The sequence below is a fragment of the Aphelocoma coerulescens genome, unplaced genomic scaffold (genome assembly GCF_041296385.1).
Source record: "Aphelocoma coerulescens isolate FSJ_1873_10779 unplaced genomic scaffold, UR_Acoe_1.0 HiC_scaffold_168, whole genome shotgun sequence".
Classification (NCBI taxonomy): domain Eukaryota; kingdom Metazoa; phylum Chordata; class Aves; order Passeriformes; family Corvidae; genus Aphelocoma; species Aphelocoma coerulescens.
The window spans coordinates 9,034-30,880 of record NW_027183516.1 but is presented as its reverse complement, the minus strand read 5'-3'; the positions used below and the strand labels follow the sequence as shown (position 1 = coordinate 30,880).

The following is a 21,847-nucleotide window of genomic DNA, read 5'->3' as shown; positions in this document are numbered from 1 at the left end:
CCAGATTCCCAAAAAAACGTTGGGAATATCGGCAGGGAACAACAGCTCCAATCTTGGGAATTTCATGGAATTCAGCCCTCCCCGGGTGCTTAAACAGCGACGTTCCCAATGTTCCTCCTCAAATCCAGCCCCAAAAATCCGGGAAAATCTGGGGGGAAATCAGGGAAAAAGCTGGGAAAAAGCTGGGAAAAATCCGGGAAAAATCCGGGAAAACTGGGGAAAAATCAGGGAGAAATCCGGGGAAAATCGGGGAAAAATTGGGGAAATATCGGGGAAAAATCAGGGAAAAAACTGCAGAAAATCTGGGAAAAAAGCTGGGAGAAGTCTGGGAAAATCTGGGAAAAATCGGGGAAAAATTCAGGAAAATCTGGGGAAAAGCTGGGAAAAGTCTGGGAAAAATCAGGGGAAAATCTGGGAAAAATTTGGGGAAAATCTGGGAAAAATTCAGGAAAAAATCGGGGAAAAATCTGGGAACAATCCTGGAAAAATCCAGGAAAAATCCGGGGGAAACTCAGGAAAATCGGGGAAAAATTGGGGAAAATCTGGGAAAGATCTGGGGAAAATGTGAGAAAAATCCAGGAAAAATTGGGGAAAATCTGGGAAAAATCAGGGGAAAAATCCGGAAATAAATCTGGGAAAAATTGGGGAAAAGTCGAGGAAAAATCAGAAAAATCCGGGAAAAATCCGGGAAAATCTGGGGAAAAGCTGGGAAAAAGCTGGGGGAAATCCAGAAAAAAACCTGGGAAAACTCCGGGAAAATCTGGGAGAAATCTGTGGAAAAGCTGGGAAAAGTCTGGGAAAAGCTGGGAAAATCTGGGGAAAATCCAGGGAAAATCCAGGGAAAATCCAGGAAAAATCTGGGAAAATCCGGGAAAATCTGGGGAAAATCCAGGAAAATCTGGGGAAAAGCTGGGAAAAATCCGGGAAATAAATCTGGGAAAAATTGGGGAAAAGTCCAGGAAAAATCGGGGAAAATCTGGGAAAAATTGGGAAAATCTGGGAAAAATCAGGGAAAAATCTGGGAGAAATTTGGGGAAAATTCGGGGAAAATCCAGGAAAAATGCGGGGAAAATGCGGGGAAAATCTGGGGAAAATCCGGGAAAAATCCAGGAAAAGCTGGGGAAAATCTGGGAAAATCTGAGAAAAATCTGGGGAAAATCTGGGGAAAATCTGGGGAAAACTGGGGAAAATCTGGGAAAAATTGGGGAAAAGTCAGGGGAAAATATGGGAAAAATCTGGAAATAAATCTAGGAAAATTGGGGAAAAGTCCAGGAAAAATCAGAAAAATCTGGGAAAAATCTGGGGAAAAATTGGGGACAAAATCCGGGAAAATCCAGGGAAAATCCGGGGAAAATCTGGGAAAAATCCAGGAAAAATCCAGGAAAAATCCAGGAAAAATCCAGGAAAAATCCAGGAAAATCTGAGAAAAATCAGGGAAAAATTGGGGAAAATCTGGCAAAAATCAGGGGAAAAATCCGGGAAAAATCTGGGAAAAATTGGGGGAAAATCTGGGAAAATCTGGGAGAAATCTGGGGAAAATTTGGGAAAAATTTGGGGAAAATTTGGGGAAAATATGGGGGAAAATCCGGAAATAAATCTGGGAAAAATCGGGGAAAAGTCCAGGAAAAATCGGGGAAAATCTGGGAAAAATCGGGGAAAAAATCCGGGAAAATCCGGTGAAAATCCGGGGAAAATCCAGGAAAATCTGGGAAAAATCTGGGGAAAAGCTGGGAAAAATCAGGGGAAAATCTGGCAAAAATCAGGGGAAAAATCCGGAAATAAATCTGGGAAAAATCCAGGAAAAATCTGGGGAAAATTTGGGGAAAATCTGGGAAAAATCCGGGATAAATCCAGGAAAAATCCGGGAAAAATCTGGGAAAAATCTGGGAAAAATCCAGGAAAAGCTGGGAAAAGTCTGGGAAAATCTGAGAAAAATCAGGGGGAAAATCCGGAAATAAATCTGGGAAAAATCTGGGAGAAATCCAGGGAAAATCTGGGAAAAATCCATGACAAACGCGTGCCGGAGCCTTACCGGTGATGTAGGAGCGGGCGTTGCAGTCCTCGATGTCCATGGCGGCGAAATTCCCTGGAAAAGGGAGGAAAACTCCGTCAGGAGCCCGGAATTCCAGAGCTTTCAGCCCTGGAAAACTCCGGGATTTCGGGAGACGCCGGCGCCGGGGAAAGGTCGGATCCAAAGGGAGCTCCCGGAATTCCGGGAGAATCCAAAGGGAAAAGGTCGGATCCAAAGGGAGCTCCCGGAATTCCGGGAGAATCCAAAGGGGAAAGGTCGGATCCAAAGGGAGATCCCGGAATTCCGGGAGAATCCAAAGGGAAAGGTCGGATCCAAAGGGAGTTCCCAGAATTCCAGGAGGAATCCAAAGGGAGCCGGAATTCCGGGAGAAGTGAAGGGAAAAAGTCGGATCCAAAGGGAGTTCCCGGAATTCCCAGGAAAGCCGGAATTCCAGGAAAGCTGAAGGGAGAAGGTTGGATCCAAAGGGAGCCGGAATTCCGGGAGATCCAAAGGGAAAGGTCGGATCCAAAGGGAGTTCCCGGAATTCCAGGAGAATCCAAAGAGAGCCCGGAATTCCGGGAGAATCCAGAGGGAAAAGGTCGGATCCAAAGGGAGCCGGAATTCCGGGAGATCCAAAGGGGAAAAAGTCGGATCCAAAGGGAGTTCCCGGAATTCCAGGAGAATCCAAAGGGAGCCGGAATTCCATGAGAATCCAGAGGGAAAAGGTCGGATCCAAAAGGAGTTCCCGGAATTCCAGGAGAATCCAGGGAAAGGTTGGATCCAAAGGGAGCCAGAATTCCGGGAGAATCCAAAGGGAGCCGGAATTCCGGGAGAAGTGAAGGGAAAAAGTCGGATCCAAAGGGAGTTCCCGGAATTCCAGGAGAATCCAAAGGGAAAAGGTTGGATCCAAAGGGAGTTCCCGGAATTCCGGGAGAAGCAAAGAGAGCCCAGAATTCCGGGAGAATCCAAAAGGAGCCGGAATTCCGGGAGAATCCAAAGGGGAAAGGTCGGATCCAAAGGGAGTTCCCGGAATTCCGGGAGAAGTGAAGGGAAAAAGTTGGATCCAAAGGGAGCCAGAATTCCAGGAGAATCCAAAGAGAGCCCAGAATTCCAGGAAAGCCGAAGGGAACCGGAATTCCGGAAGAATCCAGGAAAAGGTCGGATCCAAAGGGAGTTCCCGGAATTCCGGGAGAATCCAAAGGGAAAGGTCGGATCCAAAGGGAGTTCCCGGAATTCCCAGGAAAGCCGGAATTCCAGGAAAGCTGAAGGGAGAAGGCTGGATCCAAAGGGAGCCGGAATTCCGGGAAAATTTAAAGGGAAAGGTCGGATCCAAAGGGAGCCGGAATTCCGGGAAAATTTAAAGGGAAAGGTCGGATCCAAAGGGAGTTCCCGGAATTCCAGGAGAATCCAAAGAGAGCCCGGAATTCCAGGAGAATCCAGAGGGAAAAGGTCGGATCCAAAAGGAGTTCCCGGAATTCCGGGAGAAGTGAAGGGAAAAAGTTGGATCCAAAGGGAGCCAGAATTCCGGGAGAATCCAAAGAGAGCCCAGAATTCCGGGAGAATCCAAAGGGAAAAGGTCGGATCCAAAGGGAGTTCCCGGAATTCCCAGGAAAGCCGGAATTCCAGGAAAGCTGAAGGGAGAAGGTTGGATCCAAAGGGAGCCGGAATTCCGGGAAAATTTAAAGGGAAAGGTCGGATCCAAAGGGAGTTCCCGGAATTCCGGGAGAATCCAGGGAAAGGTTGGATCCAAAGGGAGTTCCCGGAATTCCAGGAGAATCCAAAGGGAGCCCAGAATTCCAGGAGAATCCAGGGGGAAAAGGTTGGATCCAAAGGGAGCCGGAATTCCGAGAGAATCCAAAAGGAGTCGGAATTCCAGGAAAGCCGAAGGGAGCCGGAATTCCAGGAGATCCAAAGGGAAAGGTCAGATCCAAAAGGAGATCCCGGAATTCCGGAGAAGCAAAGAGAGCCCAGAATTCCAGGAGAATCCAGAGGAAAAAGGTTGGATCCAAAGGGAGTTCCCGGAATTCTGGGAGAATCCAAAAGGAGTCGGAATTCCAGGAAAGCCGAAGGGAACCGGAATTCCGGGAGATCCAAAGGGAAAGGTCGGATCCAAAGGGAGTTCCCGGAATCCCAAAGAAGCAAAGAGAGCCCAGAATTCCGGGAGAATCCAAAAGGAGCCGGAATTCCGGGAGAATCCAAAGGGAGCCCAGAATTCCGGGAGAATCCAAAAGGAGCCGGAATTCCGGGAGAATCCAGGGAAAGGTTGGATCCAAAGGGAGCCCAGAATTCCAGGAAAGCCGAAGGGAACCGGAATTCCGGGAGATCCAAAGGGAAAAGGTTGGATCCAAAGGGAGTTCCCGGAATTCCCAGGAAAGCCGGAATTCCAGGAAAGCTGAAGGGAGAAGGTTGGATCCAAAGGGAGTTCCCGGAATTCCGAAGAAGCAAAGAGAGCCCAGAATTCCGGGAGAATCCAAAAGGAGCCGGAATTCCGGGAGAATCCAAAGGGGAAAGGTCGGATCCAAAGGGAGTTCCCGGAATTCCGGGAGAATCCAAAGAGAGCCCGGAATTCCAGGAGAATCCAGAGGGAAAAGGTCGGATCCAAAGGGAACCGGAATTCCGGGAGATCCAAAGGGAAAGGTTGGAACCAAAGGGAGTTCCCGGAATTCCGGGAGAATCCAAAGGGAGCCCGGAATTCCAGGAGAATCCAGGAAAAGGTCGGATCCAAAGGGATTTCCCGGAATTCCGGAAGAATCCAGGGAAAGGTCGGATCCAAAGGGAGTTCCCGGAATTCCGGGAATTCCAGGGAAATTCCCGAGGGTTTGGGGCTCCCAGGGGAATTCCCGGAGTGGGGCCCTAATTAGTGATGAATGGGGTATTAATGGGCCGTTAATTGGCTTTTAATTAGGCATTAATGACTCATTAATTGGCTGTCAATCAGTTATTAATTGGTTATTAATTGGTTCTTAACTGGCTCTTAATTGGATATTAATTCGTTATTGATTGGCTGTTCATTGGTCATTAATTTGACATGAATTGGTTATTAATTAGTTATTAATTGGCTGTTAGTTATTAGTTGGTTATTAATCAGTTATCTTTTTGTCATTGATTGTTATTAATTAGTTATCTTTTTGTCATTAATTGTTATTAATCAGTTATTTTGATATTAATCGGTTATTAATTCATTATCCATTTGCTATTGGATGCTAATTAGTCGTTAGTTAGTAATTGGATACTAATTAGCAATTATTCGCTATTAATTAGCTACTAATGCGTTATTCATTTGCTGTTAATTGGTTATAAATTCGTTGGATATTAATCAGTTATTGATTGGTTATTACTTAGTTATTGATTGGTTATTACTTAGTTATTGATTGGTTATTAATTAGTCATTGGTTGGTATTAATTAGCTATCAATTTGTTAACAACTAGCTGTTAATTGGTGATCAATTAGTTATTAATTGGATAGCAGATAGGCATCAATAAATCATTATTGAGTTATTAATTGGCTATTAATTAGTTATTATTTGGATATCAAATAGTTCTTAATGAGCTCTTAATATTTATTGATCGGACATTAATTCATTACTAATTGGATACTGAGCCATTATTAATTGCTATCACTTCGTTAGCGGCTATTAATGAGCTGTTAATCGGTTGCTATCAGTTATTAATGAGCCATTAATGAGCCGTTAATGAGCCGTTAATGAACTGTTAATGAGCCGTTAATGAGCCGTTAATGAGCCGTTAATGAGCCGTTAATGAGCCATTAATGAGCCGTTAATGAGCTGTTAATTAGCACTGAACAAGGACTCGGAGCCGCTCCCATCCCGGGCATGGGGGGGGGGGGAGGGGCGGGGGGGGAACTTCCCGGGAGATCCCGGGGCTGGGAACAACCCGGGATCGGGGAGAATCCGGGATTGGGGAGAATCCGGGATCGGGAACAGTCTGGGATCAGGGATGATCCGGGATCAGGGAGAATCCGGGATCGGGGAGAATCTGGGATCGGGAACAGTCCGGGATCGGGGAGAATCCAGGATCAGGGAGAATCCGGGATTGGGAACAGTCTGGGATCAGGGAGAATCCGGGATCAGGGAGAATCCGGGATCGGGGAGAATCTGGGATCGGGAACAGTCCGGGATCGGGGAAAATCCAGGATCAGGGAGAATCCGGGATCAGTGATAATCTGGGATCGGGGATGATCCGGGATTGGGAACAGTCCGGGGATAGGAACAGTCTGGGATTGGGGAGAATCCAGGATCGGGGAGAATCTGGGATCGGGAATAATCCGGGATTGGGAACAGTCTGGGATCAGGGAGAATCCGGGATTGGGGATAATCTGGGATCAGGAATAATCTGGGATCGGGGATAATCTGGGATTGGGAACAGTCTGGGGTTGGGGAGAATCCAGGATTGGGGATAATCTGGGATCGGGGATAATCCGGGATCGGGGATAATCCGGGATCAGGGATAATCCAGGATTGGGAACAGTCCCGGGATAGGAACAGTCTGGGATCGGGAAGAATCCGGGATTGGGAACAGTCCGGGATCGGGGAGAATCTGGGATTGGGGATAATCTGGGACCAGGAATAATCTGGGATCGGGGATAATCTGGGATCGGGAACAGTCTGGGATTGGGAACAGTCTGGGATTGGGAACAGTCTGGGGTTGGGAACAATCCGGGATCAGGGATAATCCGGGACTGGGGAGAATCTGGGATCGGGGAGAATCTGGGACCAGGAACAGTCTGGGATTGGGAACAGTCCCGGGATAGGAACAGTCTGGGATCAGGGAGAATCCGGGATTGGGGATGATCTGGGATCGGGGATGATCCGGGATTGGGAACAGTCCGGGATTGGGGAGAATCCAGAATTGGGGATAATCTGGGATCGGGGATAATCTGGGACCAGGAGCAGTCTGGGATCAGGGAGAATCCGGGATCGGGGAGAATCCGGGATTGGGAACAGTCTGGGATCAGGGAGAATCCGGGATCGGTGATAATCTGGGATCAGGGATGATCCGGGATTGGGAACAGTCCGGGATTGGGGAGAATCTGGGATTGGGGATAATCTGGGATCAGGAATAATCTGGGATCGGGGATAATCTGGGATTGGGAACAGTCTGGGGTTGGGAACAATCCAGGATCAGGGATAATCCGGGACTGGGGAGAATCTGGGATCGGGGATAATCCGGGATCAGGGATAATCCAGGATTGGGAACAGTCCCGGGATAGGAACAGTCTGGGATCAGGCAGAATCCGGGATTGGGGATAATCTGGGATCGGGGAGAATCCGGGATTGGGAACAGTCCCGGGATAGGAACAGTCTGGGATCAGGGAGAATCCGGGATTGGGGATAATCTGGGATCGGGAAGAATCCGGGATCGGGAACAGTCCGGGATTGGGGAAGGGTCCGGGATTGGGAACAGTCTGGGATTGGGAACAATCCGGGATCAGGGATAATCTGGGATTGGGGAGAATCTGGGATCAGGAACAGTCCCGGGATAGGAATAGTCTGGGATCGGGGAGAATCCAGGATCAGGGATGATCTGGGATCGGGAACAGTCCGGGACAGGGGAGAATCCGGGATTGGGAACAGTCTGGGATAGGGAAGCGTCCGGGATCAGGGATAATCTGGGATCAGGAACAATCCAGGATTGGGAACAGTCCTGGGATAGAAACAGTCCGGGATCGGGGAGAATCCGGGATCAGGGATGATCCGGGATTGGGAACAGTCCCGGGATAGGAAGAGTCTGGGATCGGGAATAGTCTTGGGATTGGGGATGATCCGGGATCGGGGATAATCTGGGATTGGAGAGAATCCGGGATTGGGAACAATCTGGGATTGGGAAGAGTCCCGGGATCAGGAACAGTCTGGGATCGGGGATAATCCAGGATCGGGAACAGTCCGGGACTGGGGAGAATCTGGGATCAGGGATAATCCAGGGATTGGGAATAGTCCCAGGATTGGGAAGAGTCCAGGATAGGGAAGAGTCTGGGATTGGGAACAATCTGGGATTGGGAACAGCCCGGGATCGGGGATAATCTGGAATAGGGAAGAGTCCGGGATTGGGAACAGTCCTGGCACAGGAACAGCCCGGGATAGGGAACAGTCGGGATCGGGAACAATCTGGGATCAGGGACAGTCCCGGGATCAGGAACAATCTGGGAAAGGGAAGAGTCCGGGATAGGGAAGGGTCTGGGATCAGGGATAATCTGGGATAGGGAACAGTCCGGGGATTGGGAACAGTCTGGGATCAGGGACGATCCGGGATCGGGGATGATCTGGGATAGGGAACAGTCCAGGGATAGGAACAGTCTGGGATCGGGAATAGTCCTGGCATCAGGGATAATCCGGGATCGGGAAGAGTCCTGGGATTGGGGGTAATCCGGGATCGGGTATAATCCGGGATCGGGGATAATCTGGGATCGGGGAGAATCTGGGATCAGGAACAATCCGGGATTGGGAACAGTCCCGGGATAGGGAACAGTCGGGATCGGGAACAATCTGGGATCAGGGACAGTCCCGGGATCAGGGACAGTCCCAGGATCAGGAACAATCTGGGAAAGGGAAGAGTCCAGGATTGGGAATAGTCCCGGGACTGGGAACAGTCTGGGATAGGGAACAGTCCTGGGATCGGGGATAATCCGGGATTGGGAATAGTCCCGGGACAGGGAACACTCCGGGATCAGGGACAATCCTGGAATTCAGGACAATCCTGGATCAGGGCCAATCCCGGGATCAGGGACAATCCTGGGACTGACAATTCCACCTTTCCCTGCCCATTTTCCCTCTGGAATTCAGCAATTCCAGCTTTTCCAGCCCCATTTTCCCTCTGGAATTCAGCAATTCCAGTTTTTCCTGCCCCATTTTCCCTCTGGAATTCAGCAATTCCACCTTTCCCTGCCCCATTTTCCCTCTGGAATTCAGCAATTCCAGCTCTCCCCGTGGATCCCAGAACTTCCCAGGTAAAATTCCCCTTTTTTTTTTTTTTTTTTTATCCCGTGCTGGATTTTTCCAACCTCAATTCCCACAAAATCCCTGCGGGGGGGGGGGGAGGGGAAGGAGGGTGGGGGTGGAAATTCCAAGCGAAATCGGTGTCCAGGGAAGGAAGGAATGGATGGGGCGGGGTGGGAAGGGAATTCCGGAGTGCCGGGAATGGCCTGAATTCCAGGATTGGTCCTGATCCCGGGATCGTCCTGAATTCCAGGATTGGCCCCGATCCTGGGATCATCCTGAATTCCAGGATTGTCCCTGATCCTGGGATCATCCTGAATTCCAGGATTGTCCCTGATCCGGGATCATCCTGAATTCCAGGATTGGTCCTGATCCTGGGATCGTCCTGAATTCCAGGATTGTCTCTGATCCTGGATCATCCTGAATTCCAGGATTGGTCCTGATCCTGGGATCACCCTGAATTCCAGGATTGTCCCTGATCCTGGGATCGTCCTGAATTCCAGGATTGTCCCTGATCCTGGGATCATCCTGAATTCCAGGATTGTCTCTGATCTTGGGATCGTCCTGAATTCCAGGATTGGTCCTGATCCGGGATCATCCTGAATTCCAGGATTGTCCCTGATCCTGGGATTGTCCTGAATTCCAGGATTGTCCCTGATCCTGGGATCATCCTGAATTCCAGGATTGGCCCTGATCCTGGGATCGTCCTGAATTCCAGGATTGTCCCGATCCGGGATCATCCTGAATTCCAGGATTGTCCCTGATCCTGGGATCACCCTGAATTCCAGGATTGTCCCTGATCCTGGGATCACCCTGAATTCCAGGATTGGTCCCGATCCGGGATCATCCTGAATTCCAGGATTGTCCCTGATCCTGGGATCATCCTGAATTCCAGGATTGGTCCTGATCCTGGGATCGTCCTGAATTCCAGGATTGTCCCGATCCGGGATCATCCTGAATTCCAGGATTGTCCCTGATCCTGGGATCACCCTGAATTCCAGGATTGTCCCTGATCCTGGGATCACCCTGAATTCCAGGATTGGTCCCGATCCGGGATCATCCTGAATTCCAGGATTGTCCCTGATCCTGGGATCATCCTGAATTCCAGGATTGGTCCTGATCCTGGGATCGTCCTGAATTCCAGGATTGTCCCTGATCCTGGGATCATCCTGAATTCCTGGATTGTCCCTGATCCTGGGATCATCCTGAATTCCAGGATTGGCCCTGATCCTGGGATCATCCTGAATTCCAGGATTGACCCTGATCCTGGGATCGTCCTGAATTCCAGGATTGTCCCTGATCCGGGATCGTCCTGAATACCAGGATTGGTCCTGATCCGGGATCATCCTGAATTCCAGGATTGGCCCTGATCCGGGATCATCCTGAATTCCAGGATTGGTCCCGATCCTGGGATCATCCTGAATTCCAGGATTGTCCCTGATCCTGGGATCGTCCTGAATTCCAGGATTGTCCCCGATCCCGGGATCGTCCTGAATTCCAGGATTGGCCCTGATCCGGGAATGTCCTGAATTCCAGGATTGGTCCTGATCCTGGGATCGTCCCGAATTCCAGGATTGGTCCCGATCCGGGATCATCCCGAATTCCAGGATTGGTCCTGATCCTGGGATCGTCCTGAATTCCAGGATTGTCCCTGATCCGGGATCGTCCTGAATTCCAGGATTGTCTCTGATCCAGGATCATCCTGAATTCCAGGATTGGCCCTGATCCAGGATCATCCTGAATTCCAGGATTGTCTCTGATCCAGGATCATCCTGAATTCCAGGATTGGCCCCAATCCCGGGATCGTCCTGAATTCCAGGATTGTCCCTGATCCTGGGATCATCCTGAATTCCAGGATTGGTCCTGATCCTGGGATCGTCCTGAATTCCAGGATTGGTCCTGATCCTGGGATCGTCCTGAATTCCAGGATTGTCCCCAGCTCTGGAATGTCCCTGATCCCGGGATTGTCAATGCCAGAGGGAAAATGGGGCAGGAAAAGCTGGAATTGCTGAATTCCAGAGGGAAAATGGGGCAAGAAAAGCTGGAATTCCTTGATCCCAGTTGGCAGAAAAAGCTGGAATTCTCAATCCCAGCAGGATAAAGGACAGAAAAAAGCTGGAATGCTCAATCCCAGCTGGATAAAACACAGGGAAAAGATGGAATTCTCAACCCCAGCTGGCAGGAAAAGCTGGAATTCTCAATCCCAGCTGGATAAAGCACAGAAAAAAGCTGGAATTGTCAATCCCAGTAGGATAAAGGACTGGGAAAAGCTGGAATTCTCCATCCCAGTAGGATAAAGGACTGGGAAAAGCTGGAATTCTCAATCCCAGCAGGATAAAACACAGGGAAAAGCTGGAATTCTCAACCCCAGCTGGCAGGAAAAGCTGGAATTCTCAATCCCAGCAGGATAAAGGACAGAAAAAAGCTGGAATGCTCAATCCCAGTAGGATAAAGGACTGGGAAAAGCTGGAATTCTCAATCCCAGCAGGATAAAGGACAGAAAAAAGCTGGAATTCTCAATCCCAGCTGGCAGGAAAAGCTGGAATTCTCAATCTCAGAGGGATAAAGGACAGAAAAAAGCTGGAATTCTCAATCCCAGCAGGATAAAGGACTGGGAAAAGCTGGAATTCTCAATCCCAGCTGGCAGGAAAAGCTGGAATTCTCAATCCCAGCGGGATAAGGAGCAAGGAGAGGTGGATCCTTCATCCCTGGATTTCAAAAAAAAAAAACCCCCAAAACCCCTGGAATAATTAAAAAACCCCCCCAGGATCTCTCCAGGAACCACATCCCGAATTCTTTCCCTTCATTTCTTGCCCAGTCCGAGCCTCCCAAAGCCAGGCTGGGAATAAAACGCTGCAAATTCCCAAAATTCCTGCAAATTCCCAAAATTCCCAAAGGCACCACCCGAGCTCATTCCCATGGATTTTGGGGGTTTTTTTGGGTTTTTTTGGGGGGTTTTTTTGGGGTTTTTTTGGTTTTTTTTCCCTCTGGATTCAAAGGGAAATTCCAAAAAAAGCAGCGCGGGCAGCCGGAGAAATTCCCAAGGCACATTCCCGGGATAAGCAGGACACGGATCAGGGGCTGATCCCGGAGGGAAGGGAGGGGATCCCTCGGGAACGGGAGCCGGAATGAGGGCAGAGCTCTCCTCCCTCCTTCCCACAATCCAGGACTTTTCCCCACGTGGGAAAAACTCCGGGAGAGAGAGAAAAAAAAAAGGAGGATGGGAGGGGGGGGGGAGGAATAAAATCCAACAATCCAAAAATCCAACAATCCAAAAATCCAACAATCCAAAAATCCAAAAATCCAACAATCCAACAATCCAACAATCCAACAATCCAAAAATCCAACAATCCAACAATCCAACAATCCAAAAATCCAAAAATCCAACAATCCAAAAATCCAAAAATCCAACAATCCAAAAATCCAACAATCCAACAATCCAAAAATCCAACAATCCAACAATCCAACAATCCAAAAATCCAACAATCCAAAAATCCAAAAATCCAACAATCCAACCCCAAATCCTGTGGGAACAACTCGGTTTAACCCCTCCCCCCCTCACCAATCCCACATCCCAATCCCGAGGAATTCCAGGAAAGCAGCCGGATTCCCCCCCCCCCCTAAAAAAAAAAAAGCAGGAAAATCCCCTGGGATCCCACCCCACGCTGTAAAATCCAGGGATTTCCACCCTTTGCTCCCCACTCTGGAATTTTTTTTCCCACCTCTGGATGCAGGAAAAGCTTCCCCATCCCCCCCCCCTTTCCAAACACCCACCGGGAAATCTGAAGGATCCCGGCCCTGGGAAGGCAAATCCCGTTTTTCCCGGGATATCCCAGCTGGGATCCGTCCCTCTCCGAGCTCCTCTCAGCTCTGGAAGCAGCAGGAAAGAGGTTTTTTTTTTTTTTGGGGGATAAACACCTCCGGATAACCACCCAAAATTCCCTGAGCTTCCCTTTTCCAATCCCGGTTTCCTTTCCAAGCTCCGTTTCCGATGGATTTTTTTTTTTTGGGTTGTTGTTGGGTTTTTTTTTTTTTGGGTTTTTTTTGGGTTTTTTTTTATTATTTTTTTGGGGGTTTTTTTGGTTTTTTTTTTTTGTTGTGTTTTTTTTTTTCCCAACCCATTTTTGCCGCTGGATCCGAAAAATTCCCAGAAGGTTTTTTTTTTTATTTTTTTTTTTTTTTTTATTTTTGTCCGTGGAAAAAGTTCCGGAGCTCATGGAAAGCCCCATCCCACGAACATTCCCAGAGCAAAGCAGAGGAAGTGGCTCTGGGAAGAGCCGGGAGTGGGCGGGAAAAGGGAAAAAAAAGACCAAAAACCCATAAAAAATTCCCTCCTCCCTCTCCTCCCTTTGGAAAAATCAAGGGAAAGAATGAAAAACTGCTGGAATGTGCTGGATCCAGGAGAAAAAAAAAAAAAAAACCAAACCCAAACTACCCAGGGAATATTTGGGAATACATCCAAACACCTCCCCCCCCCCCCCTTCTCTCTCAGCTCCTCGTCCTCACCTGCGGCCGAAATTCCTGGGAAAGGAATTCCAGCTGGGAATTCCCAGCCCCAAGAATCCCCCAGAAGGCCCCATCTGGAATCCTGGAATTCTTTCCATTGGGAAAGACCTCCAGGCTCAGCCAATCCAAGTCCATCCCCCCCCCCTTCTTCCCTTCCCCACCCTCCCCTCCTGTCCCTGCTGACGGGGTTGGGATCCTCTCCCAGATTTTTCCCCCCACATTCCCAGGGCGTTTTTCCAGGAATTGAAGCACAGGCGGCTTCGATTCCCAGCCTTTGCAGGGCTGGAAAAAAGCAGGGAATGGAATCCCGGAGAAATCCTGGATAAATTCCTAATTCCCACTTTTTGTATAACTGGGAAAAACAGGGAATGGAATGCCAGAAAAACCCCAATTCCCACTCTTTGTATAACTGGGAAAACAGGGAATGGAATCCCAGATAAATCCCAGAAAAACCCCAATTCCCAGCCTTTGCAGGGCTGGAAAAAAGCAGGGAATGGAATCCCAGATAAATCCCAGATAAATCCTGGATAAATCCCCAATTCCCACTCTTTGTATAACTGGGAAAAGCAGGGAATGGAATCCCAGATAAATCCCGGATAAATCCCAGAAAAATCCCAATTCCTGTCCTTGGAACAACTGGGAAAAAGCAGGGAATGGAATCCCGGAGAAATCCTGGATAAATTCCTAATTCCCACTCTTTGTATAACTGGGAAAAGCAGGGAATGGAATCCCAGATAAATCCCGGATAAATGCCGGATAAATCTCCATTCCTGTCCTTGGAACAACTGGGAAAAACAGGGAATGGAATCCCAGATAAATCCCAGATAAATCCCAGATAAATCCCAATTCCCACTGTCTGCATAACTGGAAAAACAGGGAATGGAATCCCAGAAAAACCCCAATTCCCAGCCTTTGCAGGGCTGGAAAAGCAGGGAATGGAATCCCAGATAAATCCTGGATAAATTCCTAATTGCCACTTTTTGGATAACTGGGAAAAGCAGGGAATGGAATCCCAGATAAATCCCAGATAAATCCCAGATAAATCCCAATTCCCACTGTCTGCATAACTGGGAAAGCAGGGAATGGAATCCCAGAAAAACCCCAATTCCCAGCCTTTGCAGGGCTGGAAAAAAGCAGGGAATGGAATCCCAGATAAATCCCAGATAAATCCTGGATAAATCCCCAATTCCCACTCTTTGTATAACTGGGAAAAGCAGGGAATGGAATCCCAGATAAATCCCAGATAAATCCTGGATAAATCTCCATTCCTGCCCTTGGAACAACTGGGAAAAGCAGGGAATGGAATCCCAGAAAAACCCCAATTCCCACCCTTTGCAGGGCTGGAAAAAAGCAGGGAATGGAATCCCAGATAAATCCCAGATAAATCCCCATTCCTGCCCTTGGAACAACTGGAAAAGAAGGAAATGGAATCCCAGAAAAACCCCAATTCCCACTCTCTGAATAACTGGGAAAACAGGGAATGGAATCCCAAAAAAACCCCAATTCCCACAATTTACACAACTGGGAAAAACAGGGAATGGAATCCCAGATAAATCCCAGATAAATCCCCATTCCCAGCCTTGGAACAACTGGAAAAGCAGGGAATGGAATCCCAGATAAATCCCAGATAAATCCCAATTCCCACTCTTTGCATAACTGGAGAAAAGCAAGGAATGGAATCCCAGAAAAACCCCAATTCCCAGCCTTGGAACAACTGGAAAAACAGGGAATAGAATCCCAGATAAATCCCGGATAAATCCTGGATAAATCTCCATTCCTGTCCTTGGAACAACTGCAAAAACAGGGAATGGAATCCCAGAAAAACCCCAATTCCCACTCTCTGCATAACTGGGAAAACAGGGAATGGAATCCCAGATAAATCCCAGATAAATCCCCATTCCTGCCCTTGGAACAACTGGGAAAGAAGGAAATGGAATCCCAGAAAAACCCCAATTCCCACTCTCTGAATAACTGGGAAAACAGGGAATGGAATCCCAGAAAAACCCCAATTCCCACAATTTACACAACTGGGAAAAACAGGGAATGGAATCCCAGATAAATCCCAGATAAATCCCAGATAAATCCCCATTCCTGCCCTTGTAACAACTGGAAAAGAAGGAAATGGAATCCCAGAAAAACCCCAATTCCCACAATTTACACAACTGGGAAAAACAGGGAATGGAATCCCAGAAAAATCCCAATTCCCACTCTTTGCATAACTGGGAAAAACAGGGAATGGAATCCTGGTGAAATCCCAATTCCCAGCCTTGGAACAACTGGAAAAGCAGGGAATGGAATCCCAAAAAAACCCCAATTCTCACAATTTACACAACTGGGAAAAACAGGGAATGGAATCCCAGATAAATCCAAGATAAATCCCGGATAAATCCCAGATAAATCCCAGATAAATCCCCATTCCCAGCCCTGGCACGGCTGAAACCCCGGGAATGCAATCCCCGCCTAAATCCCCGCCTAAATCCCCGCCTAAATCCCGGCCTCCGTCTCCCATGGAAATCGGGATGTTATTTTTCCCTAATAATCCCTGCTGGGAGAAGCTCCGCCCTGCCTGGAAAAAAAAAAAAAACCAACCCAAAAAACCCCAAAACCACACCCCCCATCCCCCCCAAAAAAAAAAATCCTGGGAAAACGGCGCAAATTCCTGCATTTCAACCCCCGGGAAATTCCAACCCTTGGGAATTTTGATTAATTAAATTGATTAATTGATTAATTTCTTTATTCATCCCCCCCCCCTCTCTCTGTTTTGTCCCGGCTCCAACCTCTCAGCTCGGGATAAATCCCAGGAAAAAGCTGGAAAAAGAATTCCAAGGATGAAGCTCCGGCTGCTCCGGAGGAGAGGGGGGAGGGGTTTTTGGGGGGGGTTTTTGGGTTTTTTTTTTAGGTTTTTTTTGGGGATTTTAATTTGAAACTGGAGCAGCTCCCTCGGGAAGAGATCCCAAAAAATTGGAGCTGCCGGCTGCCCTTGGATAACCCCGAAATTCCCATGGGATCGGGAGCCTCCGGCACATTCCTGGAGTCGTCCTTGGGAGCCAATCCCAAAGCAAAAAAAAACCCAAAACCCCCCAAAAAAATCCCAAAGGAGCCGCCGGATCCCAGAGAAATCCAAAGGGAAAATCCCGGATTTTTTTTCCCCCCTCCTTTTCCCACCGGGAATTCCCACGGGATAATTCAGCAATTCCTGAGGAAGGGGGGGGTGGGAATTTCAGGATTTTGGGAAAAGGGAGGGTGGGGGGGACTTGGAGTGGAAAAAAAAAAAAGGAGGGAAATTCCCCAAATTCCTGGAATGGGAGGAGATTCCCAACATTCCCAAAAAGGAGGGGGGGGGAAACTCAGCTTGGAGGTGAAGGAAAAGCTGGGAAAGGGAGGGAAAAGCTGGGAAAGAGAAGGAAAAGCTGGAAAAATGAGGGAAAAACTGGGAAAGGGAGGGAAAAGCTGGAAAAAACGAGGGAAAAGCTGGAAAAATGAGGGAAAAACGAAGGAAAAGCAAAGGAAAAGCTGGAAAAGGGAGGGAAAAGCTGGAAAAAACAAGGGAAAAGCTGGAAAAATGAGGGAAAACCTGGAAAAGCAAGGGAAAAGTGAGGAAGAGCTGGAAAAGCAAAGGAAAAGCTGGAAAAGGGAGGGAAAAGATGGAAAAAACGAGGGAAAAGCTGGAAAAGGGAGGGAAAAGATGGAAAAAAAGAGGGAAAAGCTGGAAAAGGGAGGGAGAAGCTGGGAAAGAGAAGGAAAAGCTGGAAAAACGAGGGAAAAGCTGGAAAAATGAGGTAAAAGCTGGAAAAACGACTGGAAAAATGAGGGAAAAGGTGGAGAAACGAGGGAAAAGCGAAGGAAAAGCTGGAAAAGCTGGGAAAGGGAGGGGAAAAGCTGGGAAAACGAGGGAAAAGCTGGGAAAAAGAGGGAAAAGCAAAGGAAAAGCTGGGAAAGAGAGGGAAAAGCTGGGAAAATGAGGGAAAAGCGAAGGAAAAGCTGGAAAAAATGAGGGAAAAGCTGGAAAAACGAGGGAAAAGCTGGAGAAGCGAAGGAAAAGCTGGAAAAACAAGGGGAAAGCTGGAAAAAATGAGGGAAAAGCTGGAAAAAATGAGGGCAAAGCTGGAAAAATGAGGGCAAAGTGAAGGAAAAGCTGGAAAAAACGAGGGAAAAGCGAAGGAAAAGCTGGAAAAATGAGGGAAAAGCTGGGAAAAAGAGGGAAAAGCTGGAAAAATGAGGGCAAAGCTGGGAAAATGGGGGAAAAGCTGGGAAAATGAGGGAAAAGCTGGAAAAAACAAGGGAAAAGCGAAGGAAAAGCTGGAAAAATGAGGGAAAAGCTGGAAAAAACGAGGGAAAAGCTGAAAAAACAAGGGAAAAGTGAAGGAAAAGCTGGGAAAATGAGGGAAAAGCTGGAAAAAACGAGGGAAAAGCTGGGAAAAAAGAGGGAAAAGCTGGAAAAATGAGGGAAAAGCTGGGAAAAACGAGGGAAAAGCTGGAAAAAATGAGGGAAAAGCTGGAAAAAATGAGGGAAAAGCGAGGGAAAAGCTGGAAAAATGAGGGAAAAGCTGGAAAAACGAGGGAAAAGCTGGAAAAAACAAGGGAAAAGCGAAGGAAAAGCTGGAAAAAACGAGGGAAAAGCTGGGAAAAAGAGGGAAAAGCTGGAAAAATGAGGGAAAAGCTGGGAAAAAGAGGGAAAAGCTGGAAAAATGAGGGAAAGCGAGGGCAAAGTTGGAAAAATGAGGGCAAAGCTGGAAAAAACGAGGGGAAAGCTGGAAAAAACGAGGGAAAAACGAAAGAAAAGCTGGAAAAGCAGCGCTGAAGAATCCCAGGAAAGGGGGGGAAGGGCAGGGGGGAAGTAGGGACACCCCTCCCCCCCCCCCCGCCCACCCCAAATCCCCCCGAATTCCCAAAAAACGCCAATCTCCCCCCCCCCCAAAAAAAAACCCCCAAAGCCCCAAATCGAGGCCGGAGCCAGGAAAAGCCCCAGGAATTGGGGGCGGGGGGGGGAGGGGACATTCCCACCAAAGTCATTCCAGGGATTCCAGGGAGCGCTGGGCTCCGAGGAATCCACGCGGGGGGGGGGGGGGGAATTTTGGGGGGGGGAGGGAATTTTGGGGAGGGGTCCAAGCGTTCCGCAAGTCCCAGCACCCCAAAAATCGGTCCTGATCCTAAAAGGGGATCCCCCAAAAATCAGAGTTCCCCTCCCCCCCTCCAAAAAGGGGGAAGGAGGGGGCAGGGATGCCCCCCCAAAAAAGGACAGGGACCACCCCCCCCCCCACCCAAAAAATCAGAGGTCCCCCCAAAAAAGGGGGCAAGAGGGGACAGGGACCCCCCCCCGAAAATCAGAGCATCCCTAAAAAGGGGACAGGAGGGACCCCCCCCAAAAATGACAGGGACCCCCCAAAAAAGGGGTCAGGAGAGGGCAGGGACCCCCCCCAAAAAGGACAGGGACCCCCCCAAAATCAGAGCCCCCCCTAAAAAGGGGGAGAGGGACCCCCCCCAAAAATCAGAGCCCCCCTAAAAAAAGGGGACAGGGACCCCCCCCAAAAATCAGAGCCCCCCTAAATGGGACAGGGACCCCCCCCAAAATCAGAGCCCCCCTAAATGGGACAGGGACCCCCCCCCAAAATCAGAGCCGCCCCCCAAAAAGGGTTCAGGAAGGGACAGGGACCCCCCCCAAAAAATCAGAGCCCCCCTAAAAAGGGGGACAGGGACCCCCCCCAAAAATCAGAGCACCCCTAAAAAAAGGGGACAGGGACCCCCCCCAAAATCAGAGCCCCCCTAAATGGGACAGGGACCCCCCCCAAAATCAGAGCCGCCCCCCCAAAAAGGGTTCAGGAAGGGACAGGGACCCCCCCCTAAAAATCAGAGCCCCCCCCTAAATGGGACAGGAGGAGACAGGGACCCCCCCAAAAAGGAGAGGGACCCCCCCCAAAAATCAGAGCCCCCCCCCAAAAAGGGGACAGGGACCCCCCCCCCAAAAAGAACAGGGACCCCCCAAAAATCAGAGCCCCCCCAAAAAGGCGACAGGAGGGGGCAGGGACCCCCCCCCCCCAAAAATCAGAGCCCCCCCCAAATCCAGCCCTGAGCCCCCCGGGGGAGGGGGGAGGACACGACCCCCCCCCCCCAAAATCCAGAGCCCCCCAAAATCCAGGACCCCCCCAAATACAGCCCTGACAGCGGCGGGGGGAGGCGCGACCCCCCCCAAAATGCAGACCCCCCCACAAAAATCCAGGACCCCCCCAAAATCCAGACCCCCCCTCAACAGAGCCCTGACAGCGGCCGGGGGGACGCGCGACCCCCCCCAAAATCCAGGAACCCCCCCAAAACACTGCCCTGACAGTGGCGGGGGGAGAAGCGACCCCCCCCAAAATCCAGGACCCCTCCCCCAAAATCCAGGACCCCCCCCCCAAAATCCAGACCCCCCCCCCAAAATCCAGGAACCCCCCCAAAACACTGCCCTGACAGCGGCGGGGGGAGAAGCGACCCCCCCCAAAATCCAAACCCCCCAAAATCCAGACCCCCCCCCGAATCCAGACCCCCCCAAAAACACCCAGACCCCCCCTCAAGAGCGCCCTGACAGCGGCGGGGGAACGCGACCCCCCCCAAAAATACAGACACCCCCCCCCCCCCCCAAAATCCAGGACGCCCCCAAATCCAGCCCTGACAGCGGCGGGGGAGGCGCGACCCCCCCCAAAATCCAGGACCCCCCCAAAATGCAGAGTCCCCCCCAAACACAGCCCTGACAGCGGCGGGGGGGACGCGAACCCCCCCAAAAACCAGGACCCCCCCCAAAATGCAGACCCCCCCCAAAGGTAGATCCCCCCCAAATCCAGGACCCCCCCCCCCCCCAAAACACTGCCCTGACAGCGGCGGGGGAACGCGACCCCCCCCAAAATCCAGGACCCCCCCAAAATCCACGACCCCCCCAAAAACAGCCCTGACAGCGGCGGGGGGAAAAGCGACCCCCCCAAAAACCACGACCCCCCCCCTCCAAATCCACACCAAAATGCAGAAACCCCACCCCCCAAAATCCAGACCCCCCCCCAAAATCCAGGAACCCCCCCAAAACACAGCCCTGACAGCGGCGGGGGGAGAAGCGACCCCCCCCAAAATGCAGACCCCCCCAAAATCCAGGACCCCTCAAAATCCAGACCCCCCCCAAATCCAGACCCCCCCCAAAATCCAGACCCCTCAAAATCCAGACCCCCCCTCAAAATCCAGACCCCCCCCTCAAAATCCAGACCCCCCCCAAAATCCAGACCCCCCCCAAAATCCAGGAACCCCCCCAAAAACAGCCCTGACAGCGGCGGGGGGAGAAGCGACCCCCCCCAAAATCCAGGACCCCCCCAAAATCCAGACCCCCCCTCAAAATCCAGACCCCCCCCCCCCAAATCCAGACCCCCCCCAACATCCAGACCCCCCCCAAAATCCAGGACCCCCCAAAATCCAGACCCCCCCTCAAAATCCAGACCCCCCCCAAATCCAGACCCCCTCCCCCAGCAGAGCCCTGCCAGCCCCGGGGGGGGGTCCCGGCCCCCCCCCAGCCACACCCCCCCAAACCGGCCCCGCCCTGGGGGGGGGTCCCCGCGCCCCCCGCCCCCCCCGCCCCCCTCAGCCGCGCCCCCCCCTCAGCCCCGGCCCCGCCGCCCCCCGGCCGCTGCCGCTCCCCCCGCGCTCTCACCGGCGGGGCCGCGGGCGGGCTCGGGAGGCCCCCCCGGGCCTGGGGGGGGGGCTCGGGGCTCCCGGGGTGCGGGGGGGTCCGGGGGGGTCCGGGGGGGTCGGGGGGTCCGGGGGGGTCCGGGCGCGGCGGCGGCGGCGGCGGCTCCTGAGGAGGCCCCGGGGCCCCCCCCCCGCCCCGCGCCACTTCCGGCCCCGCCAGGCCGCGCCGAGAGCGCCGAGAGCGTCGAGCGGGGCGGGAGGGGAGGGGGGGAGGAGCGGGGGAAGGGGGGGGAGAGCGCCGAGAGGATCGATAGGGGCGGGGAGTTGAGAGCGGAGAGCGTCGAGCGGGGAGCGCCGAGCGCATCGATGGGGCGGGGAGGGATAACGGGGAGTGATAACGGGGATCGATAACGGGGATTGATAACGGGGATCGATAACGGGGAGTGATAACGGGGATCGATAACGGGGGGTGATAACGGGGATTGATAACGGGGGGTGATAACGGGGAGTGATAACAGGGGGTGATAACGGGGGGTGATAACGGGGATCGATAACGGGGATTGATAACGGGGGGTGATAACGGGGATTGATAACGGGGATTGATAACGGGGGGTGATAACGGGGATCGATAACGGGGAGTGATAACGGGGGGTGATAACGGGGGGTGATAACGGGGATCGATAACGGGGATTGATAACGGGGGGTGATAACGGGGAGTGATAACAGGGGGTGA

At 51.1% G+C, this 21,847-nt stretch overlaps 1 protein-coding gene across 1 annotated transcript in view; it reads right to left on the bottom strand.

The window, feature by feature from the left end:
- LOC138100930 (zinc finger protein Eos-like) overlaps positions 1 to 21,182 on the bottom strand; it is a 73,651-nt gene extending 52,469 nt beyond the window's left edge. The window contains exons 1-2 of the mRNA XM_068998753.1: positions 21,137 to 21,182; positions 2,033 to 2,086 (exon numbers count right to left, since the gene is read on the bottom strand). Of these exons, the coding sequence (XP_068854854.1) occupies positions 2,033 to 2,072 (40 nt within the window). The 5' untranslated portion in view covers positions 2,073 to 2,086; positions 21,137 to 21,182. The remainder of the gene's footprint in view (positions 1 to 2,032; positions 2,087 to 21,136) is intronic.
- Between the last annotated feature and the right edge of the window lie 665 nt (positions 21,183 to 21,847).